General features: G+C 37.8%; 3 protein-coding genes across 3 annotated transcripts; 2 read left to right on the top strand and 1 right to left on the bottom strand.

Annotated features, from left to right (window-relative positions):
• The first annotated feature begins 471 nt into the window (after positions 1 to 471).
• On the top strand, positions 472 to 3,778 carry LOC131298304 (probable inactive receptor kinase At1g48480). Its single transcript, XM_058323682.1, has 2 exons — positions 472 to 1,989; positions 2,851 to 3,778. The coding sequence occupies exons 1-2, from the start codon at positions 642 to 644 to the stop codon at positions 3,471 to 3,473; spliced, it is 1,971 nt and encodes a 656-aa protein (XP_058179665.1). The 5' UTR covers positions 472 to 641; the 3' UTR covers positions 3,474 to 3,778.
• A 2,087-nt stretch (positions 3,779 to 5,865) lies between these two features.
• LOC131298302 (ADP-ribosylation factor-like protein 8c) lies at positions 5,866 to 11,847 on the bottom strand. Its single transcript, XM_058323681.1, has 7 exons — positions 11,599 to 11,847; positions 8,175 to 8,256; positions 8,040 to 8,072; positions 7,821 to 7,942; positions 6,869 to 7,030; positions 6,179 to 6,341; positions 5,866 to 6,145 (listed from the first exon to the last, which is right to left on the bottom strand). The coding sequence occupies exons 1-6, from the start codon at positions 11,634 to 11,636 to the stop codon at positions 6,224 to 6,226; spliced, it is 555 nt and encodes a 184-aa protein (XP_058179664.1). The 5' UTR covers positions 11,637 to 11,847; the 3' UTR covers positions 5,866 to 6,145; positions 6,179 to 6,223.
• An 11,668-nt stretch (positions 11,848 to 23,515) lies between these two features.
• On the top strand, positions 23,516 to 26,168 carry LOC131298301 (transcription factor MYB20-like). Its single transcript, XM_058323680.1, has 3 exons — positions 23,516 to 23,871; positions 24,566 to 24,695; positions 25,378 to 26,168. The coding sequence occupies exons 1-3, from the start codon at positions 23,739 to 23,741 to the stop codon at positions 25,973 to 25,975; spliced, it is 861 nt and encodes a 286-aa protein (XP_058179663.1). The 5' UTR covers positions 23,516 to 23,738; the 3' UTR covers positions 25,976 to 26,168.
• The last annotated feature ends 1,121 nt before the right edge of the window (positions 26,169 to 27,289 follow it).

The following is a 27,289-nucleotide window of genomic DNA, read 5'->3' as shown; positions in this document are numbered from 1 at the left end:
ACACGAGTTATCAACTGCCGGCAATACTTAAAAAGTTTGATCTATACGTAAAAACAAGTATTCGTGTGATGTGATTTTTGGCGGAAATCATTAATTTCTCAGATTTCTTTTCCACAACACATTGTTTTAGTAGCCGGAGCACAACACACACTAAATGCCTAAGCTTGTGAAAAAAAAAAAGTTGTGATACACACTGATCGCAAATTCATTCACACATTTATCCGAAACTTAATGCATTTTGAAATCATGTTAAACTATATTCGATTAACGTGATTTTCAACGAGATTGATGTTCTTGGAGATTTCTAAAAAATACAACCGTTTCGATCATTATTCTAGGCCCAGAAAGAACCTTAAATGTGAGTAAAACTGAATTGGACCGGGGGGGAGGGGAGGAGCACTGGAGGGGAGCTCAGTCGCACATGTGATGCCAGAAAAATTACAAAAACCAGGGTTTCCAACGGGTAATACCCCAATCCAACACTCACCTGCTCCTCCTCTCTCTCTCTCTCTCTCTCTCTCTCTCTAAAATATCAAGCAGGAGAGAGAGAGAAAGACAACAATGAGAGCTTCATGAAACCCACTTTCCCACCATCATAAAACCCCCAAAGAACAAAACACACTTTCCCTCGAGCCAAGAAAATGAAGCCCCACCCTCTCCTCCTCCTCACCACCATTGCCCTCTCTCTCCTCCTCCTCCCCGACGCCGTCAAGCCCGACCTCTCCGCCGACCTCTCCTCCCTCCTCACCCTCCGCTCCGCCGTCGGCGGCCGCACCAGCCACTGGAACCTCTCCTCCCCCTCCGCCCCCTGCTCCTTCTTCGGCGTAGTCTGCTCCACCTCCTCCCCCCAACGCGTCACCGAGATCCACCTCCCCGGCGCCACCCTCTCCGGCCAAATCCCGCCAGACACCTTCCAGAACCTAACCTTGCTCCACACCCTCTCCCTCCGCTTCAACCGCCTCTCCGGCCCCCTCCCCGTCTCTCTCTTCTCTCTCCCCTCCCTCCGCTCCCTCTACCTCCAACAGAACCACTTCTCTGGCCCTATCCCCGACTCCCTCTCCAACCTCACCGGCTTGGTCCGCCTCAACCTCGCCGGTAACAACTTCTCCGGCCAGATCCCCCCGTCCCTCAACAACCTCACTCGCTTGGCCACATTATACTTACAGTACAATAACTTCAGTGGATCTATCCCTGATTTAAGCAACGTACGTGGCTTAGTTCAGTTCAATGTGTCTCACAATGACTTGATTGGTGCGGTGCCAGGGTCTCTGTCCAGTCAGCCCGCGAGCGCGTTCGCCGGCAACTCCCTATGCGGCGGGCCGCTCGCGGCTTGTAGTGGAAGTCCTCCAACCGACGGTGCTATTGCCGGGGTTGTTGAGAGTAAGAAGAGGAGAAAACTCTCCAGGGGCGCGATTGCGGGAATCGTGGTCGGATCGGCGATTGGATTACTTGTCATTCTCGCGATTTTGTTGTTGTTGTGCAGGAAAAAGAGGAATACTGAGAAATTAGATTCGAAAGAGGTCGATGCGTTGAATCGAACGGAAATTGCTATTTTAGGAGAGAAGTCAGCTGGGGATGTGAATAATGTGAATAGTTTGACTGGCAATGGGTATGGTGCGAAGAAGGGTGATGATGATGTCAATGGGAATGCTAGTGGGAATGTGAGTGTGAGTAAAGGTTTGGTGTGTTTTGGGAAAACTGGGAGGGAATTCAGCTTGGACGATTTGCTGAAGGCGTCGGCGGAGGTTTTGGGGAAGGGGACGTTTGGGACGGCGTATAAAGCGGGTTTGGAAGGAGGGATGGTGGTGGCGGTGAAGAGGTTGAGGGATGTGGCGGTGCCGGAGAAGGAGTTTAGGGAGAAGATTGAGTTTGTTGGGAGGATGGAGCATGAGAATCTGGTGCCACTTAGGGCTTATTACTATAGCAGGGATGAGAAGCTTCTTGTGTATGATTACATGCCTATGGGGAGCTTGTCTGCATATCTACATGGTGAGCATTTCTACCACATTGTTAACTGGAGTTTGATCTGATTAGTAGATTCTTTTTGAACTTATAATTGCTTTCATTCTTTTCCTGAATTGGGTAACTGATAGTTTTGATTAGCTGTTGCATTGTGATTCAAATTGCTTAGCTTCCAATAAGGGAAAATGGACTTTGCTAGTTAAAACGCTTTTCGCTATCGAGCGATTGGTACATTATGTGTGCCAGAAAGAAGGCTTGCTTTCTGGAGCCAAAGTTTACTATTGAAATCCAATTGCATGTTGAGTGGGTTTCTTCATCTGGGATGTATTTGGTTCTTCATTTTTCTGATCTGGGATTGTCTAGGTTTCTGGTATGTATTTTTTTTTAGTTAACCTAGATCTTTGCAAAATGACCGGATTTTCCTATTTTTAGGACATATGATCCGCAAAAATGAGAGTGGATGTATTATTCCTATTTCCCTGCCTCATAAATTTGCCTCGCATATTTTCCGAAACAGTTTATTGCCTATTGGATCTGCATTCCTCCACAGTAGTGTACCAGCCTGAAATGTCCCCACCATGAAGTTTATGCATACACGAAACCACATTCATGTTGTGGCCAAAAAATATGCGTTATAAGGGCATTGCTACATTTTCCAATGTAGAAAAACTGCTAATATGAGGACTCTCTTGTGGCATGGAATGCAAGAGGTTCTTCTTTCTAATATGAAACTCCTCAGATTTCTTCATTGCTATTCTCTTGAACTATATATCTTGATTATCTACTAGAGGCCTATGCATAGTAGAATCTAAACTGATTTGGCAAATGAACTTCCTTTAACTACTTGTTTGTTTACTCTTACCTACATTTTTCACTTTTCCATTACAGGAAACAGAGGAGCTGGTAGAACGCCATTGAACTGGGAAACAAGGTCCTCCATTGCCCTAGGATCCGCCCGCGGAATCACACACCTCCACTCACAGGACCCCACAGTCTCCCACGGCAACATCAAGTCATCAAACATCCTCCTCACAACCTCCCACCAACCCCGTGTCTCCGACTTTGGCCTCTCCCAACTCGCCGGACCCAACTCCACCCCCAACCGCATTGATGGCTACCGTGCACCAGAAGTCACCGACCCCCGAAAAATCTCCCAAAAGGCCGACGTCTACAGTTTTGGCGTAATGCTTTTGGAACTTCTTACCGGTAAAGCTCCTACACACAATGAGGAGGGGGTGGACTTGCCGAGATGGGTCCAGTCTGTGGTTCGGGAAGAGTGGACTTCTGAAGTGTTTGACATGGAATTGCTTAGGTATAACAATGTTGAAGAGGAGATGGTTCAGCTTTTGCAATTGGCCATTGACTGTGTTGCTCAGTACCCAGATAGACGCCCTTCGATGGGCGAGGTGAGTAGCCGAATCGAGGATATTTGTCGATATAGCCTGAATCAGCAACAGAACCCATTTGGCGACGTGATCAACGGTGGTGGTGATGATTCGGATGCACTGTGATCTTCAAGCTGCAGAGCTAAAGAAAACATTTTGTGTTTTCGTTTCTTGTTGTAACTTTGGGTTTAAGGTACTTAATTTGCTCCTTGATTTGGGGGTTTGATTCGTTTCTAATTTTCTGGGGTCATTTTGTCATTGAGAATCAATTGTGGCATGTTTTCATTTTGCATTTACCGGATACAAATCATGTACTATTCCATTGTATTTTCCCAGTTTGTGTATTTGTGTTGGTAGGAATTTTTTCTTTCTTTCTGATACTGCTATTCTGTCTTGGTGGATCAACTGTGAATAATTGCCAACATTTGTCACTTTTGCCCCTCCTTTTGATTCTGAATCTGTTGAAATGTTAATTTTTTTGTTGAAATAGTGGTGTTTGGTTGCTTTTGTAAAGTGGTTTCAGGTTTCATGTCCACATTGCCATCTCCCTCCCTCTCTCTCTCTCTCTCTCTCTCTCAACATACACACACACTTGAATCTGGATTGAGATGCCATGTCAACTAATCCAGAGTAATGCCATGTGAGTTTATTCTCTTGGGTGCATTTTTCATTAATCAAATAGTACTAAACTGGGAGAACATGTGTATACTGCAGATGGTCTGAAGAAATCTCTCCGCTGATATTGGTAAACCTGGCTTTTTGTCAGTCAATGGGAAGCCTTTTGCCAAATAAATATTGTTTCAGAAGCTTTAATAAAAATGTTGGAACTACCCAAATTTTTTCTTCTTTTTCAGGCCAGGACCTTTTCTTTTCTTTTCTTTTTTCTGAAATCAATTTCCCCTCCTCACATGGCATTCAGGCGCAGTTGGCTTGGGTTCACTTCTACCTGGGCAAAGGGTGTTGAGAAATATTTTAGTGTATTTTTCTTCTTTGGGCTTGGGCCCTCCTTAATACCAAAAAGGAAAAAAAAAAAATCAATCTCCCGTATTGAAATACTAGTAAAATTGTGGTTAGCTCAGTTGGTCAAAATTTTTGCATCTCATTAAGAGGTCAGTTGTTTGAATCTCTCCACTTACGTATGAGTGTTCTCCCCTTCGTATTTGTAGGGAGTTTCATTTCATTCTTGTAATTATTCTTTTCTACCGCTTGACCAAAATAAATTGGCAATAGCATTTGCTTTTAATCTTTGGATTGCCCTACGCCAAGAGTTATTTTCATAAGCTTCAGTTTTGCTTTCTAATTAAACCTCTTCTGTTGAGACTGATATATTCTTGCTAGTTTGTTTTCAAAGTTAGCAGTGGGTTCTGCCCACTTTCTAAAAGAAGTTTTGAGTTTTCATAGCAATTTGGTGCCACTAAACATACCTTTCAGCACTTGCATTAACAAGTTGGACCAAATTTTTTTTTTTTGAGCACTCGTATTAAGCAGTGAGATCTTAATTTGACGAGTATAATTTTTAGCACTCGTATCAAGCAATGGGATCTTAATTTTAGCCTTTACATTATTGCTGAGAGATTTTCTGCAGATGACTATATAATGCTAGAGACAATACTCGTTGCGGGTTGCACACCAATTTTAAGGATGGGAAAAACACACTTTCCCCGGGGTATAAAAAAAACGTAGGATTTAGACATGATAACCTACCTACACTATTTTGGTTTGTTAGGTAAAGATTCATGGTCTGCCCTCATTAAATTAGGGAAATGTACGTAAGACTGCTAAACCCATGGTGGTTGGGGTAACGACTAGTAGGACTATTTTGTTCCCTCAACTTTGGAAAATGATAAATATTTATCAAAAAGTAATAATGGGATTTTCTCTGACAGCTGTTGCAAGCACATGGTCTTACAAAATAGTACTAGTAATCTACCAAACAGGCCCTTAATGTGGTTGCATGAAATTATTTGGGTGACAGTTCATACCGTTAAGTTTACAAGTCATACCGTTAAGTTGGAATTTGGAAAGAAATAAGAAAAGTGTACTAAAGATCACGAATGCTCCTATTTTATGCTAGAAAAAATACTACTACTCATCCATTCCATTAATATTCAGCAGCATTTATATATAGTATAAAAAAATATCTTCCTTCAGTTCCGAGATAAAATCCTCTTTGGCCATAGTCCTTTTCAATAACTCAGGGTGCTTGCATCTTGATTAATTTTTCAAGAATGAATCCCACCATCCACTAATATAGACTCAATAAAATATACGATAAAGTTTCGTATAAACTGGCCTCACAAGAATTCATAGCACCTACAAGGTTTCGAAGAGAGAGAGAGAGAAGAATGATTAGAAACTTAATTATGTAGTCCAAAAAACTTCATGAAATAGTGGTTGATGATGCTCATTTACTTAATTAGGAGATACACCCCCCCTTCCAACAGTAAAAGGGAACACTACAGGGACCAAAACAGAAACATGCAATAGTTAAGGTCCTATTGAAAAGAACACTGAGAGATCACCCAATCATTTTCTTTTCCTCTACTTGTATTGACAACAAATCCAACTTAAGTTCCACAGTTTACAGAATCACTAAAAAGAAAAGAAGAAAAAGACAACATTCCAATAAAAAAGAGAAAAAAAGAAGAAGAAGAAGAGCCATGTCAAACCAAAATAACCCAGGGAATGATTATTACAGAGAGAAATATATGCAACTAAAAACAAACAATTGTTTCCCTGAGGAAGTAGAATTCTGATTCTTGGTCCCAAACAAGTACTGACACATAAAATGTCTTAACCTTGATCTTTTTTTTGAACCGCGATGTCGTAACCTTGATCTGTTTCTTCATCTGAGTAAAATAGAACAAACCCTCTGATCAATTTACTGTCTTTGAGTGTTTGATAAGCCAATCAAGGACCGCATCAATGTTTACAGAATCTTTGCATGAGATCATGTAGCAACACACCTCTCTCTCTTGGATTGAGTCGAGACCTCTGCGACTCAGAAAAAAACGAGCGATTAAAACACGAAAAGCCTTACATGGACTTAGGTACAGATATCGGTACATGTCTAAGTGTCATGTTCATCTAATTTCCAACTCAAGGACACGAAAATACACCCAATTTCTTAGTATCTCTTTTTATAGTCTGGGATAATAGTATTTACATAGTGCCTTAGGGCCTTTCATGCATAATATTGGAGTTCCTCGAATAGTTGATGGTAAATTCAAATTGCAAAATATGTTTTCTAGGTGAATGTCTAACCGAATGCTTCCAACACAGATTTCATAAATTCGAATTGCAAAATATGTTTTCTAGGTGAATGTCTAACCGAATGCTTCCAACACAGATTTCATACCCTTATCCACGTGTCCAGTGGCAGACATGGGTACGTAATACAGATGATCCACGGAAAATGGAAGAAAAGAGATTGATGAAAGATAGAAAGCATAATCAAGAAGATGACCTTTTATTTACCCAAAAAAAGGACAACAGTCATTTGCAGGGTTTGTGGAACTTACAGCTGATCTACCAGAGCTTGCTTGGAAAGAGCTTCTGATTTGTCAATTTTGTTGCCAAGAACAAGCAAAGGGATCCCACTTAAGGAAGGCTTTGTCAAGAGCTCATGAAGCTCAGTTCGGGATATGGGAACACTGTCTCTATCAGCAGCATCGACAACATATCTACAAAGAGAGCCAAGAAATTAACATAAGTGTGTGTGCATATATATACACCATCTACATATAACACACACGGAGAGAGAGAGAGAGAGAGAGAGAGAGAGAGAGAGAGAGAGAGAGAGAGAGAGAGTTAAATTTTAGCATCTTGAAAAGTTTCTCAACATTTTATTCTTTCAACAATGTTCAACTCTTTACTGCAGCCAAGGACCAAAATTTTGTTTTGGTGTGTTGCTTTGGCAGGCGAAGAAACGGAAACGTTTCACTAAAGTTTCGGAAGCATTTCAAAAGAGACAGAAATTGAATAAAAGAAATGTTCGAAAATACATAAATGTTTCAAAGATGAAGTAAAACATATCTAAGTGCATAAAAAGACCAATGATTGATTATCAAACATGTTCAGACTTATAGATTGAATTACTAATTCGGAAAAAGGATCCACCAAATACAAAAATTCATTTCGTTTCACTTCCGTCTCGTAGGAAATGGAAACACTTATGAGGTTTCAATGGAAACAAATAGGAATTTTGATCCATGACTGCAGCAGAACAGGTAACTGTGTTGATATGTAGCTACAATTTCATAAGGTAGAACTAAACAATATCACCATGGTTCACGAATTTTCTTTTTGTTAAAAAAAAGTCATGCATAATAAGCTGCTGGCGAAATGCCTGATGGTAATCAACTTAATTTTTCATATTGACGGGCATTTGCATGTATCAATGAAATTAAAGGCACTCTGATCCTATAAAAACAAGCCAGAAAGAGCAAAAGAAGGTGTAGAGCAATGACTAACACAATAGCGGAGACTCCCCGGCAGTAACGCTCCCACATGCTGCGAAACCTCCGCTGCCCACCAAGATCCCAAAGCTTAATGGTTACATTCCCTTTTGTAACTTTTCGCATATTAAATCCCACCTGGTTTTAGGATATAATTGTTTCTTCAGTAAGATATCTCAATGCTACGTATCAAGAGTGCCAACAATTGATTTTAGTTACAGGGAAAGATACTTACAGTTGGAATCCTGTCCTCAATATATCCTCCTGTCTGATGAAAAGTAACCAAGAGATGAGTTAAGATCTCAGAAAAGCAACCGTATTACATGGGACATAGGCAAATATAAGTACAGGAACATTCTCGCTTACTCACAGCAATAGCATTCACAAGTGATGTCTTCCCTGCATTCTGAAGGCCTACAAGGGAGAGTTCCATTTCTTGTTTAAAGAATAAGCTGAAATGAAGACAAGGTAAGTAGTAAAAATGGCAAAAGTGAATAGGAAAGCTATAAAAGCCAGGAGTTCTAATAACTCAAATAACCATTTCCATAACCTGCTACATAATAACATACTTGAATTGAGACAAGTTATAAAGAAGTGTTTTACGAAAGAATACAGCTTTAACGTGGCAAATAATGCAGAATAACAACGGCGAAAACTTCACAACTTCTCTGACAACATTCTTTTTATGAAATGAACCCATATAATGCAAGAAAATTTTGTAATTGTTCGTGCTGTATAAATTTGTAACAGATTTCCAACCATGCAAATAGAAAGCTGTTTCTTTCACCATGGATGTCAAAATGTCAGGATGTGCAGAACCGAAAAATAGCTTAATATTTTTAGGTGAACAAGAAAACATCACATCTTGTGAGCAGCCTATACAAGTTCTCGAATTGTAGCACGGGAAACTGGTATGAGACACACAAGTCATCTTCCACTACGCTAATAGACCCTCCCATGCTTCTGAAAAGTTGGTCCAAGAGTCGTATAATAAGCAAAGGGCAACAAATAAATCAAGAACGTGCCCACTTTGTTTAGTTAGACCTACCTAAAAGTTATGTATCATCTCTAAACACAACTTTAAACCACCATAAAACACATCCTAAGTGAAAATAAAAATGAAACCATCGAAGTACCCTGCTACATGCCAGAACTTCAGAAATCACTCTACTATGTGTTCTTGAATGGCCTACTAACGGTCTTATCAATGTGGCTGCAAAAAGAAGACAAAAAGGTTCCTTAATCTATTACCCCATGCTCTTGGAATAAATGGTTCACTAAGAAGTTGTAAGAACGAACATGAAGGAAATACAGCAAACAACGAAAGAACCATCTCCAACATCCCAGAGTCACTTGCTAAAGTAAAAAGGAAGAAGAGGCATGGCTAAACACCTTTTAACTGCCAATTTCAAGTATTGAACACATTTTAACAGGTGATCATCTCAACCCCTTGCATCACTACACTCGGTGAAGAAGAGGACTTGGTTAAAACTTGCGTAAAAACTAAACCGCTGCAAATAGGTACAAGGGTGACCAAAACAGCCATTAACCTTTATGTGCACACCACCTATAACCTTATGGACATCTGGATATGTTACCACCTTAAGGCCCAATTAGAGTAAAGCTTGCTCACACATAGATGATTGCGTCGGCACATTGATTTGCTATCATAGTCTCAAAAATAGAATGCATAACCCACCCAATTCTTGAAAGGAAGTTATGTACATCTCCTTGCACCCTTCTGCACTACATTTTGCCATTCTAAATTCTCAACAAAAAAAAAAACTACCATGTGTACCCTTGTTCTAATACAAGCAGCTAAAACCCATTCTTCTTGTTCTGGTCTAACAGCAACCTTTTACATGTCCAACTGATCTCCCAGCTAGGTGCTTGACCCATTTCAGTCTCAGCGCTCCCCATAATGAATGCTGCATTTCCTTCAATTTAATAATTTGTTCTGTTTCCATAGCTTATTTTGTCCTCCCACACGTTCCTTGATATTACGCTACTGGATCATATACCAGAAAGTTAAGGGAATATCTTTCCCTTCTATACCTGATATAGAAGGCAATATCTTTCCCTTCTCAAACCTCAACAAAAACCCCAGTTCAATTCCCAGTCTCCTCTTTGAGTAACTTCAAAATTTCACAATAAGAGTACCAATTATACAAGGTCAACAAGAGAAACGAAGACCATTTCTGGTGGATCTTTCAACATCTTTCCTTTAACCTATTGGTGTTAGGTAGGAGTGATTATTCAGTACTCCTGGAGCACCAAGCACTGCCACATGGTGCTCCAGGAAATTTTCCACCACACATTGGTGTGGGAGCCACACACTTAGTAGTGGTGGAGAAGGCTCCTAGAGCACCACATGGCAGTACTCCAGGAGCAATTAATAATTTCCCGTTAGAGAGGGCTTCAATTTGTACTTAAGTAGGGTAGGTTAGTCTGCAGAACGGTTGTTTGCTTAGAGATACCAGTCACACCACCACCCCCAACCAAGAAACTAGCCTCGTCTAACACAAGACCTTGGCTTTGATTAACTTGGTGGTCCAATCTTTAATCATGGGCGGTGGTTTGCCGGTTGGTCCACTGATAGAGAGACTAATCCCTTTTCTACATACATAGCCTCACCCCCCAGAACATTCTTTTTCTCTTTTCTTCCATAAAGCTTCAGCAGCTGCCCCCCTTCTCTCTTTTCGTTTGGTCAGCCTAGAATGCCTCTGTTCTATACTCAAATACTACTTCAGAGGAATGGGGAATTACATCGCTATTTGAATTGCAGAATAAGAGGTTACACCCCAGAGCTAACTGGGGTGGATTGCTTACTCCCATAACCTAACAGGAAGGAAGAAAAGGAAATATGAAAGAAAAGCATTACTAATACTTCACTTTGTGCCAATGCAATCAAAATCACTCTTCAAAAAGGCTCTAATGGTGTTGCCAATTGAACATACCAAGCAAAACAAATAACTCTAATCTTCTTTCTATTTCTGTTAATGATATTGATGTCAAGCTATGCGGAGGTTCTCGCTGATCTCTAGGGTCCACATTATCTGAATGTTGATCATAATGGAAAGCCTCCCCACTTTTTTTTTAACCCCCCCCCCCCCCCCCCCCCCCCCCCCGCACGCACACACTTTCGACATCTATTTATCGGTGCCAACAGCAAAAGAGACCGCACAGAGAGTATTTCCTTTACATTAGGCCAGCTCTAAAGATATGCCACAGGGTGGAACCAAGTGGCCGTTGTTTGTCGCCTGCACTAACGTGTGAGGTTTGGATGGGAGACCCTTTGCTCCAGCTCTCAATCCTCGCTCTGAACTCCCGCTTTCGATCCTCGCTCTTGTGAATTTTAGTAGTTTGATATGTTTTTGAAAGACATTTTCACGCACACGCATTATGTGACTTAGGTTGGGACCGAGCCGTGGGTTTATTTTTCACTCCCCAATTTGAAGAATCAAAAGCATAGAATCAACAATATCGAGGTCAAGCGACTTGGGTTTTAATTTGTTTTATTTTTCTTATCCTAAGAAGCAAAACAGGAAATTCAGGTTCCAATCTTGCCTAGTTTTCCCTCATACTTCTCCAAAACCAAACATATGCAAAAGCAAAACATAGTTTTTTCTTCTTGTTAATAAGCTGGAATTTTTTTGTTATTAAGCACAAACAAAGGGCAAAGTTGAACCCTTTAAACTGTGTACGAAAAGAATCTAAAAACAGCAGATACAAAATCTCATGGACTACACGAAACTGATAGAAAACTCAAAACCGTAGCAGAAGGGAGTAGTTACCTTCGGAGCCAATTGAGGAGGGAATCCCACAAGCCCATCCTCGAAGAAAGCCAGAGATATCCGAGAGAGTCCGATGGAGCTTTTGAAGGAAACCCTTTTAAGCTTCTGTTAAAATTCTCTCACAAAACCAAGAAGACAAGGAGAGAGAGAGAGAGAGAGAGAGAGAGAGAGTCGAAACAAAACATAACGAAACTTCTTGTCGCGGGTAATGTCTGTTTTTCTGGTGAATACCGCCGTAATGCATGATAGTGCTTCAGAAGGAGCTAAATATAGAATGCGCGGTGGAACATGGTAAGACGAACCAGTGGAACTTGGGTCGGACCTATACGTGGCAAGGAAGCCAATTCTTTTTTGGTTTAGGTTTTCAACAATGCAAGCAACGCAACTTTAAAACGTCACTTTGAATATTACTACATTCAGAGTAATTCAATATACGTGGGCCGACGACATACATCAAACGGTTCTGAACATAGTTGTGTTCCAAAATTTTTGTTCAATTTTTGATTTTTTATCAAGGCTTGAAACCGAAAACCTATTTAGGGTTGATAAACAAGTCGAATAAGCAAAAAAAGAGTGTTTAAGTTTGTTTAAAAAATGAGCAAAACTTTAAAAATATATTGAAGCTTTATTTGTTTTTCTAATATAAGTAGATCTCAAAGAGCCAATCACAAGAAGTTTGAAATTTTCAAATATCATAACTTAAGCAAGTCAAGCATTAGCTTGTTCAAATGTTATTTAAGAAGTACGTATGATAATTTTTTAAATAGATTTCAAACATGATTCTTGTTTTAATATAATCTCACAGTAGCTTTTAACGAATACCATTCTTGTTTTGTTAGATATCCTTGAATGGTAGAAAGTCTCAAGGATCCCTTGACTACCTCTAGGACTAAAAGACTAGAAAGATGTTTGTTAAGGCTGCGTTCTTGTAAATTTATTTGTCCAAAACTTATTTCGGTAATTATTTTTTTTTTATAACTTTTTGTTTAGATTTTTGTCATAATTTTTAGGGTTAATCGTTTGTCTCGAAGCGATGAATCGAAAAAGTATAAAAATATAGACCGATGATGGAAAAAGTTCATATAAGACGATACTTTAGGCGAAAAGATAGTTGTTTGATACTTTTTTTCATTTTTAGTGCTTTTTTTTTTAAACTTTTGATCATAAATTTTTATTACTTTTCAGACTCGTCTCGTCGAGAACGATGATTAATTCAAAAATCTCAGACCAAAGAAAATCTCAGGCCACGTCCTCAAGTTGGTCTTTGGGCCTAACATGGGCCGAATTCTCAGTGGCCTTCTAAATCAGCTGCGGCCCAGGTATCAACATGCAATTTTATTTTTTTTTCAAAACTCAAAAGCACGAGGGAAACACAAACTGCAAGATTGAACATAAAAATAATTTTGTGAGTAATATGTTATACAAACTGCAAGATTGAACATAAAAATAACTCGACGCAAAATTTCCATCTTTTGGAAGGGACAAAAAAAAAAAAAAAAACGCATTAAGTGCCTGAATTTATCAAAATTCACCGGGACATTTATCATCGGAGACCAAAATTTCCTATTGTCTCCCATCACGCATAAATTTCAATGACATCAAAAAATTCCAAGAGTACTGTTGTTGCAAAGACTTATAGAAAATTACTACAGTAGTATATTCTAAAGTTGAGCTGTTTTTGTTGAGAAACAAATTAAGTCCAAAGGAAAAGAAATAAAGCTCAGAAATCCAAGAAAAAAGCTGTCTTATCTTCACACTGTCCACAAAAAAGTATGACACAATCTTGATGTGAACCCTAAAAGAAACCAAGGAAAGATTTTCAATTTCCAAACTCATAACAAATTGCATTCAAAGTTGAAACTTGAAACCAACCAAATGCACTTACTGGAATGAACCTAGGGAGGCACCGACACACAAGTTTTAGCATGAAAAAAGGATTTACCACATGGTCTCAGTTGATTCAAACTATTCACTGAATAGGTTTCGTATGTACGTGACCCAATTGAAAGTACTCCTTCGAATTTGTTTTCAGAGTAATGGGCGCCGTATCAACCATTATGATCTGACATGACATAACCGCTCTCGATGTCAGATCAACTTGTTCTCTTCGTTAATGACGTGTATGTTGGGAGTTTGTGCGATGCAATATTGACCCGCCACTGCTTGCACAAAGCCTAATTTGTTGGAGAGTATCCACATAATAGTTCACAACACATCACTTGGATCCAATGTAAATTGAATGAACACGGAACCACTTAAAAGCGTCCGATAGACTCTAACATTTTCTATGTTTATTCGATGCGAGACTTAACATTCACACCTGTTCTGACATGTTTGGACCTACAAAAAAACAAATGAGGTCATTGAAACCATTGTAGAATTATTTGCAAATACCTTCGAGTTATAGAGATTGTTTTCATAAGCGTTCTACAGATGATTCATAACGAGCCCCATTTTCCTATCCTATCAACTTGATTAAAGTACAAGTGGTTAAGGTGATAATTTTGCAGAAACTTAATTATATCCACCAGATATCATATAATTCTCTTGGCTAAGAATTTGGTAGGAAGAGGTCAAGACATGCAAATGGGTTGGTGACCTGCCCAGAGTATTAACCTAACCCCAGTTTTGCCTCAAATATCTTTTTCAAGAACAAAGCTTGTCCGGAGGAATGGTTGGAGTGTTCGCAACCGTCGGATGGTGTTTTTAACGGTTGAGATTAAAAAAAACTAATTTTTTAAAATTTGGACTATTGAGTACAAAAATGAATGACTGTGATACAACTGCATAGGCTCTCTACAGTTTGACTGCAGAGAAGCCGGGTCCTTTTTCAATTAATGTTATAGAAAAGAGATTAAAGCCTCGTTCCGCTAGAAATTTTTAAGTGCTTATTTTTTGTTTTATGAGACAAATTATTCTCTCATAATACATCACATTTAATTCAAAAAATAAATACTTATTTAGTAATTATTTAACAAATAAATACTTATTTTCCTTGGCGAAACAGGTTTGACAAAAGTGTAACCGAAACACCACTACAAAACAAAACAAAACAAAATGTATGATCTGAATATCCCAGCTACATCCAGCTAGCTAATCATTATTTACAGTCACACTAGCTTGCACGTACGCATACGTCAACATATTAGAAAATTATATATTGGTCTACGTTCGTAATTTTGTATCTATAGAATTCATGCAGGGGAGGAAGGGAGCTGGTTCCCGAGTGCAAAATGGAGTTCGTCCTGAGCTCGAAAATTTGATCTAACAAACGACATTACAGACCTCGACAAAGCAAAACACCGTGTACAAAGATGTAGTCAATTGGGCATCTGAAATTCCATGGCCGATCGAAGTACATTGTTTTTAAACAAGTAAACAACAGTATAATTACAGGGTACGTTATACTTCAAAACTAATTGCGTTCTTCCTTCATGTAGTTACCGACATTCGATAGGCTTTATTTTTACAAGATGTTTTACTCGTCAAACTCTAAACATGAGCGATTATGATATCAAACTTTGAGCTTGAGATGAACCTTTGTTTTTGGTGGCATATATAGCAAGGCATGCTGTGCTTTAATAGGGCCGGGGCACAACACAAGCCCTCCCAGGGTGCTAAAAATGATACGGACAAAGATTAAGACGCAAATATACGGAGTCTTAGATGATCGATCCACATACATCGAATGGCTCTAGAAACATTTGTATTCGAAACATCTTTGTCTCTACAATTAAACCCTTGCAGCTAGTCGAGATTTCACTTCCCCTAAGTGAGCCCTGCTGGGAATCACAAGATAATAATGGATCGATCATCTTATCTATGCATGATGATCTTGTGCATATTAAGTATAATATGAAAAAGGCCAGCTTCATCTTCTTCTGTAGCTGTTTGTTGCGTGGATGGAAAGGTCATCACTTACTAGACAACAAAACTTATCGATTTGGGTTTTAACGAAACTGAAGTCAGAGGTCTTGGAAACATACATCAGCCACAATGTCCTGGTTAGGTCCAAATTAAATGTCGTTTTCAGTGCCCAATGTTCCTACTTACAATAAGGGTTTTTTTTTTTTTTGGGGTCAAACGGAAATTCACTTACAATAAGGTTTTACAAGAATAGAAAATAGAGCAAACACATTTACGAACTACAAAAGATATACGTAGTTTGGCTTAAGCATATTTCGACCGGAATTCACAATGAAAGAAGAGAGCACAACAAGCCAGCAAGAATTATATATCTCACGTAAAAAATAGCGCTATGAAGATCCCATACATAGGAAAGCCATACGTAGAGAGTCAAATTGTACCCGATAAAAACAAATTAACCAGGTCAAACTTAGAGACTCGTAGACAGATTATAAACACAATTTGAATTGAATCTGAGGCAAGTCATGTAATATATCATATATAGGTAGTACATTTTATGTGTATGTTTTTTAATGGCCTCGAAGTTGCACCACCACATACCTCAATTAATACGGGAACCCTAAAGTTAACGACCAATGTAAACTCTCCAGCGGTCCCAAAAAATAAGTTCTCTCTCCCAAATTCGAGACAACAAACGCATGACTTTTAGAACTCACAAAGAGCACCCAAAGGCGATTTGGAAGCCTGTACATAAGTTGAACCTAGTCCTTATCCATGTGGTTATATATTTAAGCCAGGGCTTGTTTTTGTTCTCTTCTCTTTAGCATGTACATCACAGGTGGGAAAATACCTTTTTAGCTATTTTGGGAGAGAAAACACAAAAAAGAGGCTGCACCAGATGAGGTAAATGGGGAGCTAAAATAGATTTTTGAACCATGCCTCTCCACTTTTATCGATGCAGTGTTCACATGCATTTTTTTTTTTATTGTTTATTTATCTCTCCTCTCTTCTTTTCATCGGGAAATCCAAAATCGATTTTTCTCTCTATTGCTCTCTCTCTCTACAAAAACCCAACCCAAACCATTTTTAATCGTGAAACCCAAATAAAAAACGGGCAGTTTCGAACAGTGGTTTTCGAACCCAAACAAAAAACAGGCTGCAACAATGGTTTTCGAACGATTGGCAACGAAACAGTGGTTCAATTTCTCTCTACGGTTTATCGAAATTGATCTCAACAGAGGTCTTCAACGAAGGTCTGGCGACCTCGATCTGACCTGGTGACGACCTTGTTCTTGACGGAGGCCTGCAGTATATGAACGTATAATAGATATAGATATATAGATATGCATATATACTGCAAATTGTAGGAGTGTTTTCTAATATTTAATGGATGGAGAGGAAATTATAAAGAGACTGTTGTGGTATGAAAGTAAAAAATGAGTAGGTAAAATAGAAATTGTACCTTTTTTAATTAGTAGGTATTTTACATAGTACCGGTGTACATGCTCTTATTTCGCTAGCTTCTAGCTAACTTCCTTTTTGGTTCAAACTACAATAAAAAGATGATGAAAGCCATTATTGCCAATTGTAAACCATTTTCAAGAAAACGGAATAGAAGGTGAAAGACACAACATATATAATTAGGAGCAACAAACGAATCGAGAGGTTCGCAAATAATAACTCTAGATTCGGTTAGTTAAGGGCTCAATTAAGTTCTGCTCGGTAATCAGTTCAAGATGAACCAAGCTAGAGGAGAATTTTGGTTTGTTTAGTAAACAAATCAAGCATACGAGTTATCGGGACCTCAACTCATGTAGATATTTGGCTAGCTCGTTCATAGAGGCTCTTTTAGTACTCGAACCGAGCTCAAGTTCTTAAATACTAATTGAGCCCAAGCTATCAAGCTCAAATATTTGAGCAGCCAGGGCCGGCCCAAGAGTTTTTAGTATCCAATGCCTAATAAAAAAAAAGTGTGTCCTTAAAGAGTTAATACTTAACAATTTTTACAGCAACAATCACAATACGAGAAAGCCAAACCAATATAAAATTCTATTAATCATTACATACGAATACAAAATACAAAATCTCCACATATGTAAATATATATTATCTCAAAAACGCATGAATATCACTAGAATATTACTTGTGTTGCATTTCTAGAAGAAAAAATATCAATTAAATTTGGACTTATTGACATTTTGGTCCCCAATGTATTACTTGCATGCCGTTTTGGTCCCCAACATACTAATTGTAATAATTTCATCCCCAACGTTTCAATTTTGTGTCAAAAAGGTCCCTGTGGCTGATGCCGTCGCGTCTTTCCGTTAAATTGGTTGGATAAATTATAAATATCACCCTTAAGGTTTATATTTGCATTTCTTTGATTTCCGTCAACTTTTTTTTTTGGATGATTGATTCATCTCGACAAGAGGAATCCAAAGGTGAAAAATCACTATCGAAACTAATTTTTATTGAATAAATTACAAATATCACATAGCAAAACACAAACGTCCGGCAAGAATAAATTACAAATATATCACATAGCAAAACACAAACGTCCGGCAAAACCACCTCCAATTTTTTTTCCTTTGAACATTATCGACCTACAAGCACTTGTTGTTTTCCTATTGAGATGATTTTTCATGAGGCCACTAGATTTTTTTTTTTTTGAAATTAATAAATAATGCGGATTGCTTGACGATTTCCTAATCCTAAATTAATGGGTAGCCCCAGGCGTAGGGCGGAGACCGACGTAGCACAATACCCGGTAAAACTGGAGTCGAATCCACTAAGGACGGTGAAGTATGTGTTGTGGAACCTCGGGTTGTAGTATTAAAATTAGCTCTTAGGTAGCCACTTCTTGTCTTTTAGTTGATTAATTAACTAATACTAACAGATAATTTACTCAAATGATAAAAAAGAGAGGCACAGTCGTAGAAAATCCGGCGCTCGCTACCAGTCCTGAACTTATCTGCTCCATTCGGTATTCTTAAAAACATTCAACTTTATATTGAAGAAGATATCCTGCAAGATGCGAGACTCTTACGGTCACCGTTTACCCATGCGCAGTGGAAAATGAGTTTTGGACCCCCATTCCCCCATTCACATGAGCTCCGACAATACCCGGGTTCGTTTGCGGGAAGTATTTTTCCAATCTAAAATTATTATTTTTTATTGTTTGAAATAGGAGCAAGGTCCGTCCTGACCACGGCGTGTTAATCACCCTGCGACCCTACCTAAACGATTACTCGCTCATCATAAAATAAGAAACAAGAGAAACGTTAATTTGAAACATGCTTCTATAACGCGAGATGAAAAATAAACAAAAGATCTAAATTAAACAAGAACCAACAAACAACTTTGATAAAGAACAAAAATTAAAACGAGTTACTGAAGTGCGAATAATTGAACAAAATTTCAAATAACTTGAATTGAACAAAATTCAGAAGAAAAACTATTGGAACCAAAATTCTCAGCAGCCCCGTTCTTTTTGACTCTCGGCAGCCCCATACGTGATAATATGCCGCCCTCGTGCTTATACTCCTTTTATAAGCCGCCGACCAAAAACCCCCCAACGTACGGACGTTGCACTCCGGCTTGTCTGGGGATCCAATCCAGGCCGTGAAGAATTCTCTTGCATTGGGTTTCGATTTGGGTCCTCAGGGTTCCAGTCAAGCCCAGCTTTCTCCAAGTGGGGTCAGATTAAACTCTCTAAAGCGTCATGAGGATTCTCTCAGTGAGAATCTTGCGAGGATTTTTATGAGATTCGGATCGTCTAACTCGGCAATCAATGGTTCGGATTAAAAATAAATTTTTTTTAAAAAAAAGTTTATTTTTCAATTCGTACGATTAATTGCCGAGATTAAAGGTCTGGATGACAACTCTCACACAGAGAATTCTCATAGAGGATCCGAATGCGAATCCGGATTCATTTATTTATTTATGGAATCCTTCTCTCTAATTTTTCGTTCATTCTAACGTAAAAAAGGTCACACTTTTCTTTACTTTAAAGAAATACAACCTCATGTATTTTACTTAAACCACAATACCATCACAGCCATCAAATTACACAAACAATACCCCAATCAATATTGAATAAATAAATAGATAGATAGAATACCCAAAATACTCATAGGTACAACAAACTTCCAGTGAGGGATTCCGAATGCTATTTGCGTGCGAATTTCTATTTCAGCTGTCAGATCTCACCCGAGAGATCCGACAACTGAGGTGCAATGCATTTCAACTGTCGAATGAGATCCGATGACTGAGATTAGAAGTTCGCATGCAAGAACATGCGAAATCTCTCAATAGAAGTCGACTGCTCATAGGTATATCTAGACCATCTATCTTTGCTGCTATTGGTACATACAATATGTACATACAATGTACATATATATTTTGTGGGACCCAATTCGGGTCCCACAAAGATAATCCGAACCGCTCATTATTTTTAAAACATCTTTTTATGGAGCCCTGTAAAAAATCAGCTCAATCCGATATCGATAAGGATTTTTTCTGAATTTGTAGGGGCGAAACTAAGCAGTTGAGTAGTTTCGTGACCACAAATTAAGAAAAAATCCTTACCGATATCGGGTTGTGCTAATTTTTTACAGGGCTCCATAAAAAAATGTTTGAAAAATAATGGGTGATTTGAATTATCTTTGTGGGACCCGAGATGGGCCCCACAAAACTGATATGTACATAATATGTACATTTCATATGTACCCCTAGCATTTTTGATCTTTGTTTCCAATGGGCATAATTTTTTAGTAACTCTTCTCTTTTTTTTTTATGGACCCAAAATTGGACAATTATTAATTGCCTAACAAATACGGGTGTGGGACCATCATAGAGTAGAAACGTATTCTTGTATTTTGAGTATAATTACAGCATAGTATAAACCCTTTCTTTAATTTAATTCATATCTTTATGGATTTACTTTTTGCCTTTTTTTTTCCCATGCCGAGGAATGAGGGGCCAAGTTCCCATGCTTCCACTTCAATCAAAAACTATTAAAGCGGATGAGGTGGCGCTTTCTGATAGTGAGATAGCACACGTGTGCAGCCAAAATTAAAATACGTTAAAATTAAGGTGAGGGTAAAATGGTACCAACTTTGTCCTTAGGTGTCGGTTGATAATTTATTTACTCTTTTTTTTTTAACAGGACAGAAGTTCTTTGATACGGAGTAATAATTTACTCTCTTTTTTTAAACAGGGAAAACCAAAAAAAAATCTTTTTTTTTAATCGATATAGAAAAAAAGAGAGTAAATAAATTATCAACCGACACCTATGGACAAAGTTCTACTATTAATCTTTAACCCAATGGTTTACAAGAACAACAAATGGAAAGTGCTCTGCTGTCTGCACTGTACTTGCTCAATACCCAACATCACAAATTATTAGAGAAAAACTTTTTAGCACATGGTTGAGTGAAACAGTTGTTTACAGAGTTGAATCGCGATCGTTCAAGAATGTTTTGGACAGTTCGAATGTGAATAAAACTTTTTCGGGGAAGAGTAACTCTTCCTCGAACAAGTTTCATTAACATCCGGGTTACTCTTTTTCGAAAAAGTTTTAATAACATCCGGACCGTTCAAAGCCAAAACGGACGGTCAAGATCGCACGGCTCCGTGAACAGACTATTTATAGCGGTTTCCTTGAATAAGTCTATCGTAAAGTTTTACTTTCGATGTGAATTTTGCTTATAAGATTTCCTTATAAAGTTTATCATTATACTATCTTGTTGATTAATGAGGTCAATTTGCTCAATAAGCATCGGTGGTTCTCCCATTTCTCGTCAATTTCCTCTCATAAAACCGGATAAATATTCTTAATGCTCTAATTTTCTCTATTACTAATGTCGGTAAACCTCTAATACTTCACTTTGCATAATTGCATGTTATTTTAGCGAGGGATCCCATGAGACCAGACTCATTATATATTAGTAAGTATTTTCAATCTTCTTCCTTATCAATCTCGATTGTTTTCATCGGTTTGTTTATGGTGAGCATCAAACTATACTTCTTGGATCCAATATTGTTGTGCAAGAATTAATATTCTAGCTATCTTAATTTTGATATTGTGGATCCAGGTACATTTATACTCATTTTATTCTTAAATTACGGATTTGTTGATGTGAGTCCCACATAGCCTACCACATTTATTATTGCCAGTCCTGCAAATCTCGAATAATAACAGCTAACTAATTAATGCGATGGGTCCTAGTATTATCTCGCTCATTTCATTTTAGGTTATAAGTTTATTGATGTGAATCCCAGACTCATGGCTCACCATATTTAATGAGAAAAAGGGCATACTTGTCTTTTCATCTACAGAAGAAACCACCCGACTCCCGCTTTATATTGGTAGTAAACTTACGAACCGAGGTACTCCGACCATCGTACGCATACCATGAATAATTTTTGAGAGATCAATCTACCATTAACTAGCGATGGCTCGATTAAATGTCAGAACAAAAGACCAATATAGACGGCCTCTAAAAGAATCTTTAGCACTTAATTTCAGTTCAGCAATGACAAAGATGTGCAGGATTTAAATGACGTTGTAAATTAGGTTGCAAAAACTTATTGGACTACTGAATTTGTTTTTTTTATTTTCTTGGGTTATACTATTTAGTTACTCACAAAATTTAAGGGACTTCCATTTATTTCACACTCGTACGCGTGATCCACAACTAATGATACTAATAAAAAATTAAATTTTACGTGAAAAAATACTTTTTTAATGAATTTATTGAGCCGAGAAAGTTCACTTTTTAGTTTCAAACCTAAAACCTTAGAAGGAGCACACTTCCTCGTCTCCGGTTACGAGAGCCATTGGGTTTTTGACTGAGAGCTGCTATTCCCTCCTCCCCTGACACACCCCCCCCCCGGCCCCACCTCTTCTTTTCCGGAATTACCCCCGCCTCTCTCTCTCTCTCTCTTCCTTTTCTTTCTTTCTTTCTTTACGGTTTCTTTCTTTCTTTTTTTTCCTTTTCTTTCCAGTTTGATTTTTTTTTTCATTTTATTTCTTTTTAGTTTGAATTTTTTTTCTTTAATAATAGATTCAAGTCTAATTCTAGGCTTTGTAAAGTAATTAAGAAAAAAAAAATGTTTCAATTGATCATATTTATACGACTGTTTTATTTTTTATTTTTTGTCCTTTATAGATTAAAAAATATAGTTACAAAAATAAGTGTTTCAATTTTCAATCCGTTTGAACCATTGCAAAGATGTTATTTTTCTGATTATTTCATTTTAAATGATCGTAATAAATTTTTGGTTCCAAGGCCTTTCAATGAACATCCTAAGAGAGTCTTAAAACTAAAAAATAAGTCTTAAGGTGTTTTGTTGAAAGGCCTTAAAAAGATATGAGTAATTAAATAAAGAAATAAATTAAAATAATATGATCAGAATAAAAAAATCTTCACACCCGTTCAAACGCATTAAAAATTGAAGCACTTAATTTTTTAACCATATTTTTTAATATATAAACGGTCTAAAGTGCTTAAATTTTCACTCCGTTTGAATCGGTGCAAAGATTTTGTCAATATAATCAGAACAACAAGATTTTTGCACCGATTCAAACGGAGTGAAAATTTGAGCACTTTAGACCGTTTATATATTAAAAAATATGGTTAAAAAATTAAGTACTTCAATTTTTAATGCGTTTGAACGGGTGTGAAGATCTTTTTATTTTGATCATATTATTCTAAAGAGACATAATCAAATTTTGTCTCTAGGGCTCTCATAATTACGTTTCTGCTTCATAGGATTGCAAATTGACGGTGAGAATTTTTTTTTAACCCAAACGTTGCCGTTTAGGGGCAGCAGAGCCCAGGGAATTGCCGTTTAGGGGCAGCAGAGCCCAGGGAATTAAAATGGCGGAGGGAGGTAATTAAAAGGGCTGAGGGAGGGTAAAAGTGGAAAAAGGGTGTGGGACCGGGAGGGGGTGTGGTGTCGGGGGTGGGAAAAGCAATTCACTTTTTGACTTTTTATCTTACATATATATCACAAGTATCCCTTCAGACTTTCCTAAGTACCCAAAAAAAAAAAATTATATCCCTTCAAAAAGAAACTGTATATATATGAAGTATGATTGTTGGTGCTCTTTAGTCTTGCCCCTATTCTCTGCCTTATTTCCTCTCATACAAAATCAATCTCTCTCTCTCTCTCTCTCTCTCTCTCTCTCTCATATTCTCATTGAGAGCTCAAAACCGGGTACAAATCAATATATTGTGGGTCTGAGTTGATAGAAGTTTTGAGTAGTTATGGGGAGACAACCTTGTTGTGACAAAATAGGATTGAAGAAGGGGCCATGGACAGCTGAAGAGGACAAGAAGCTAATCAACTTCATCCTCACCAATGGCCAATGTTGCTGGAGATCTCTCCCTAAACTTGCAGGTCTCCTCATCCTTTTCCAATTTCCACAACCAACATTTCTAACGTTTGTAACAGAGAAATATTTTCCTTCTGTAAATTACTTTTTTTTTTTTTTTTTTTTGGCGGGGGGGAGAGAGAGAGAGAGAGAGTTTTCATAATCTGTTTTCTGAATTCATTTTTAAGAAGTGAACATACCTGGTTGACTGTTTTTGAAACTTTTTGAAAAGAAATCCATTCTCTTTATGCCTGAGTATTAGGACTCGCTCACGTGCACCTTCTTTAATTCTTAGGCCTTGAAGTTAATACTGCAAATTTCCATTTATGAGAGAACAACGAAATTTACTCCTATTTTGCTTTTAAAATTATTTACAAAAATAATTTTGAAAACTGCCACCAACCAGAGGATCAGAGGGATTATTCTTTCTCTTAACAGGGATTTAACTTGAATTTTTGGGAAAAGTTAGCTAGTTTATGATAAACAAATTACATATATATAAGGCATGTCTTAGAAAAAGCTTCCTTAAAGATAACATTAAATAACTTGTAATGATACATAACATTGCAAGCTTCAATGCCGAAGAAATAAGTTATCTTCTTACTTCTCCTTTCTTTATATATGTATTTTCTTTGTGTATTTTACTTTTAACTTTTTTCCTTCTTTTTTAAAAAATTAGTTGGGTTTCATTGAATAACATTTTGGTGGGTGCAACCGCAGGATTGTTAAGGTGTGGAAAGAGTTGTCGATTGAGATGGACGAACTATCTCAGGCCTGATGTGAAGAGGGGTCTCTTGTCAGATTATGAAGAAAATATGGTCATTGATCTCCATGCTCAACTTGGCAACAGGTTTGCGATCTCTTCCAATCAATTCCTTTTATGATTTTTTTTTTCATATTGCCGTCTCTTGTTCCGCGATTCTTCTTACCGGTAACTGTTTGGGTCGCCTTATCCCATGTGTAAGTATATAAAATGGCTGTGGGATGGGCTGTAAAGGGATCAGTACGAGGGGCAGAAGCTGACCTGGAACACCCTAGCATAACCCAATAAGAAAAAAATTGTGGGTGTTTTAGCACGAAATGGTACATCGCCGTCATTCCGAGCATTACCCATTGATCAATGAAGACACGTCAAATGGCAGACACGAACGGAAAATTATTCAATATACTCCGGGGTATTCTCTCTCCTCACATAACATGTGGGGTTCATATGTAGGCTCCACATGTTATGTGAGAGAAAAAAGTATGCTCCCGGAGTGCTGAATAATTACCAGACACGAACGCGGCAGGAATGAGTCCTATTTGAGACCAAAAAAATATATATATATATTCTTTCATTTTCTACTTCAAACATACAAAGAAAGATTTGTAATTTGATTTTCATAAAAGTATTGAGAATTCTGTGTTGGGCAGCATTGCTCCATTCAAATTTAGCAGAGACAAGTGCTGCACAAAACATAATTCCTTTCCGAATGAGTTTTTTCTTGGTCCGTAGCTCATCTTGTTTCCATTTTCCGGATCGATTTTTGCAGATGGTCCAAGATTGCTTCACATCTCCCGGGAAGAACCGATAACGAGATCAAGAACCACTGGAATACCCACATCAAGAAAAAGCTAAAAACGATGGGAATCGATCCTCTTACCCACAAACCACTCCCCACTCCAACCGAAAATCAACCTCAAGATGAACAAAAGTTGGAAACAGAAACGTTGGTTCAGCCACTGACCAATGAGGCCAAAATGGAGAACAAAAGCATGGAAGCAGGCTCGCCTGAGTGCCCCATGGAGTTGGTCAACAATGGGTTTTGCACAGATGAAGTCCCATTAATCGAGCCCCATGAGATTAATCTGGTGCCTGATTACTGTGTTCCTTCATCATCAATATCTACAACAATAACCAGTTCTTCTTCGTCTACTTCCTCTGTTTCCAATGGTGGAATTTCAACCAATTTACTTCAAGATTTGGAGTTACCAAATTTTGACTGGCAATTTGATTTTGGTTTCTGGGATGGTGATGGTGATTTCAGCAGCAGCTTGGATTTGTTGATGAATGGTGATGGGAATGGGAATGCAATTACTATTGGCACTCCCCTTGCTCAAGAATCTTGGAAAGTACTTGAGCTGTTGTGATTTGGAGAAATTTCTTATCTGCAGGGGCTTCTTTGTAATTTGGTTTTGGTTTATATACAAAGCTAATAAAATTCAAGACGGTGGGCAAAAAGGCCCACCGTTGTAATTTCTTTTCTTTTTGTGTGTACATATTTATCTCTGCGTGAAACAATCTTTTAGTTGATACATGAAAAAAATGTGTTCAAATGGATCATAGCATTCGTTGTATATACACCTATAGATAATCAACTTTTTATGTCAATTTTATCTTAGTAGAACGTTAACGATTCAATTCATTTGCCTTCAATAGTAGATAGACCGATAGACACACATCCTTCAGTTCTACACCAGGTAATCAGGCTTTGCTTCTTGGAATTCTAGGCTGCAACTTGCAAATCCCATTTATTCGCTTCAGAGCAAAAGCTCTATATGGACTGGCTTACCACAAAAATCGATAGTAGCACGCATGCGAGAGTCGAACCTCAAACCCAAGACTTCTGTTTGGCCCTTAATTATACAATGCGCCAAGTGCATTTGACGCGTTACTTACAAGTATAGGAATTCAACAAAAAGTCACAAATATATGCATAGTAGTTGGACCACACATGACACAGTTTTTTTTGTATTGCTTAATTAATAATTATGTTTCTGAGTAGTTGATTAATATAATATAATTTTGACAACTTGAAGTTATGAATTTCTCGTGGTGGTTAATTATTATAAAATGTATTTGACTTGGAAAATTTTTAAACGATTGATTGGGGCAATATCCCATTGGTCCAAATATATATTAAATAACTGCGTACTAAATAGTTTGGAAAAAGGAAATGAGAATATTGGTGTAAGGAAGCCAACTAATCATTGATTTTCGACATAGATATGGTACAAACCACAAAGAGCCTGAACTAGGGGAGGATGATCCCCAAGTCTTCAAATTCAAAAATATGTCCCCTACTTGGATTAGGTTTATCTTTTGTTTGTGGTTTATGTGGACTTTAACCTACCCTAAAAAGGGATTTTAAATTTGTCAAAAACTAATTCTATCACAATTTCTATGTAGAAAAATCTTGAGTTTAATTAGACTATCTCACCTTGATGATTCATCATTTGACAGATTTTGTGGATTTGCCTTTTGAGCTGATCATGTACTCTAAATCTCGAGCTGAGTTTGAGTTCGTATTATGTGGATATCCATTTTATTGCTTGATCATGCAATGAGCCAATGAGTAGGTAGTTTAAGTCCTCAAGAAAATTATAAGAAATAATTATTAAAAGCACCTTATTAATTAGATATTGTGCTTCTTGTTTTAATATTCCATTAATTCACCAGCAAAT

Source organism: Rhododendron vialii, chromosome 8a (genome assembly GCF_030253575.1).
Source record: "Rhododendron vialii isolate Sample 1 chromosome 8a, ASM3025357v1".
In the NCBI taxonomy this organism is placed as follows: Eukaryota; Viridiplantae; Streptophyta; class Magnoliopsida; order Ericales; family Ericaceae; genus Rhododendron; species Rhododendron vialii.
The sequence above is the reverse complement of the archived record's forward strand: the minus strand, read 5'-3'. Positions and strand labels throughout refer to the sequence as shown.

What these genes read in the sequence shown, in the direction of transcription:
- LOC131298304 (XM_058323682.1), top strand. Translation starts at nt 642, where the DNA reads ATGAAGCCCCACCCTCTCCTCCTCCTCACCACCATTGCCCTCTCTCTC. An exon ending in CTTGTCTGCATATCTACATG is followed by an intron (nt 1,990 to 2,850) that starts GTGAGCATTTCT and finishes TTTCCATTACAG; the next exon opens with GAAACAGAGGAGCTGGTAGA.
- LOC131298302 (XM_058323681.1), bottom strand. Translation starts at nt 11,636, where the DNA reads ATGGGCTTGTGGGATTCCCTCCTCAATTGGCTCCGAAG. An exon ending in CACTTGTGAATGCTATTGCT is followed by an intron (nt 8,073 to 8,174) that starts GTGAGTAAGCGA and finishes ACTTTTCATCAG; the next exon opens with ACAGGAGGATATATTGAGGA. An exon ending in CAAGCTCTGGTAGATCAGCT is followed by an intron (nt 6,342 to 6,868) that starts GTAAGTTCCACA and finishes TCTGAGTCGCAG; the next exon opens with AGGTCTCGACTCAATCCAAG.
- LOC131298301 (XM_058323680.1), top strand. Translation starts at nt 23,739, where the DNA reads ATGGGGAGACAACCTTGTTGTGACAAAATAGGATTGAAGAAGGGGCCA. An exon ending in ATCTCTCCCTAAACTTGCAG is followed by an intron (nt 23,872 to 24,565) that starts GTCTCCTCATCC and finishes GTGCAACCGCAG; the next exon opens with GATTGTTAAGGTGTGGAAAG. An exon ending in CATGCTCAACTTGGCAACAG is followed by an intron (nt 24,696 to 25,377) that starts GTTTGCGATCTC and finishes CGATTTTTGCAG; the next exon opens with ATGGTCCAAGATTGCTTCAC.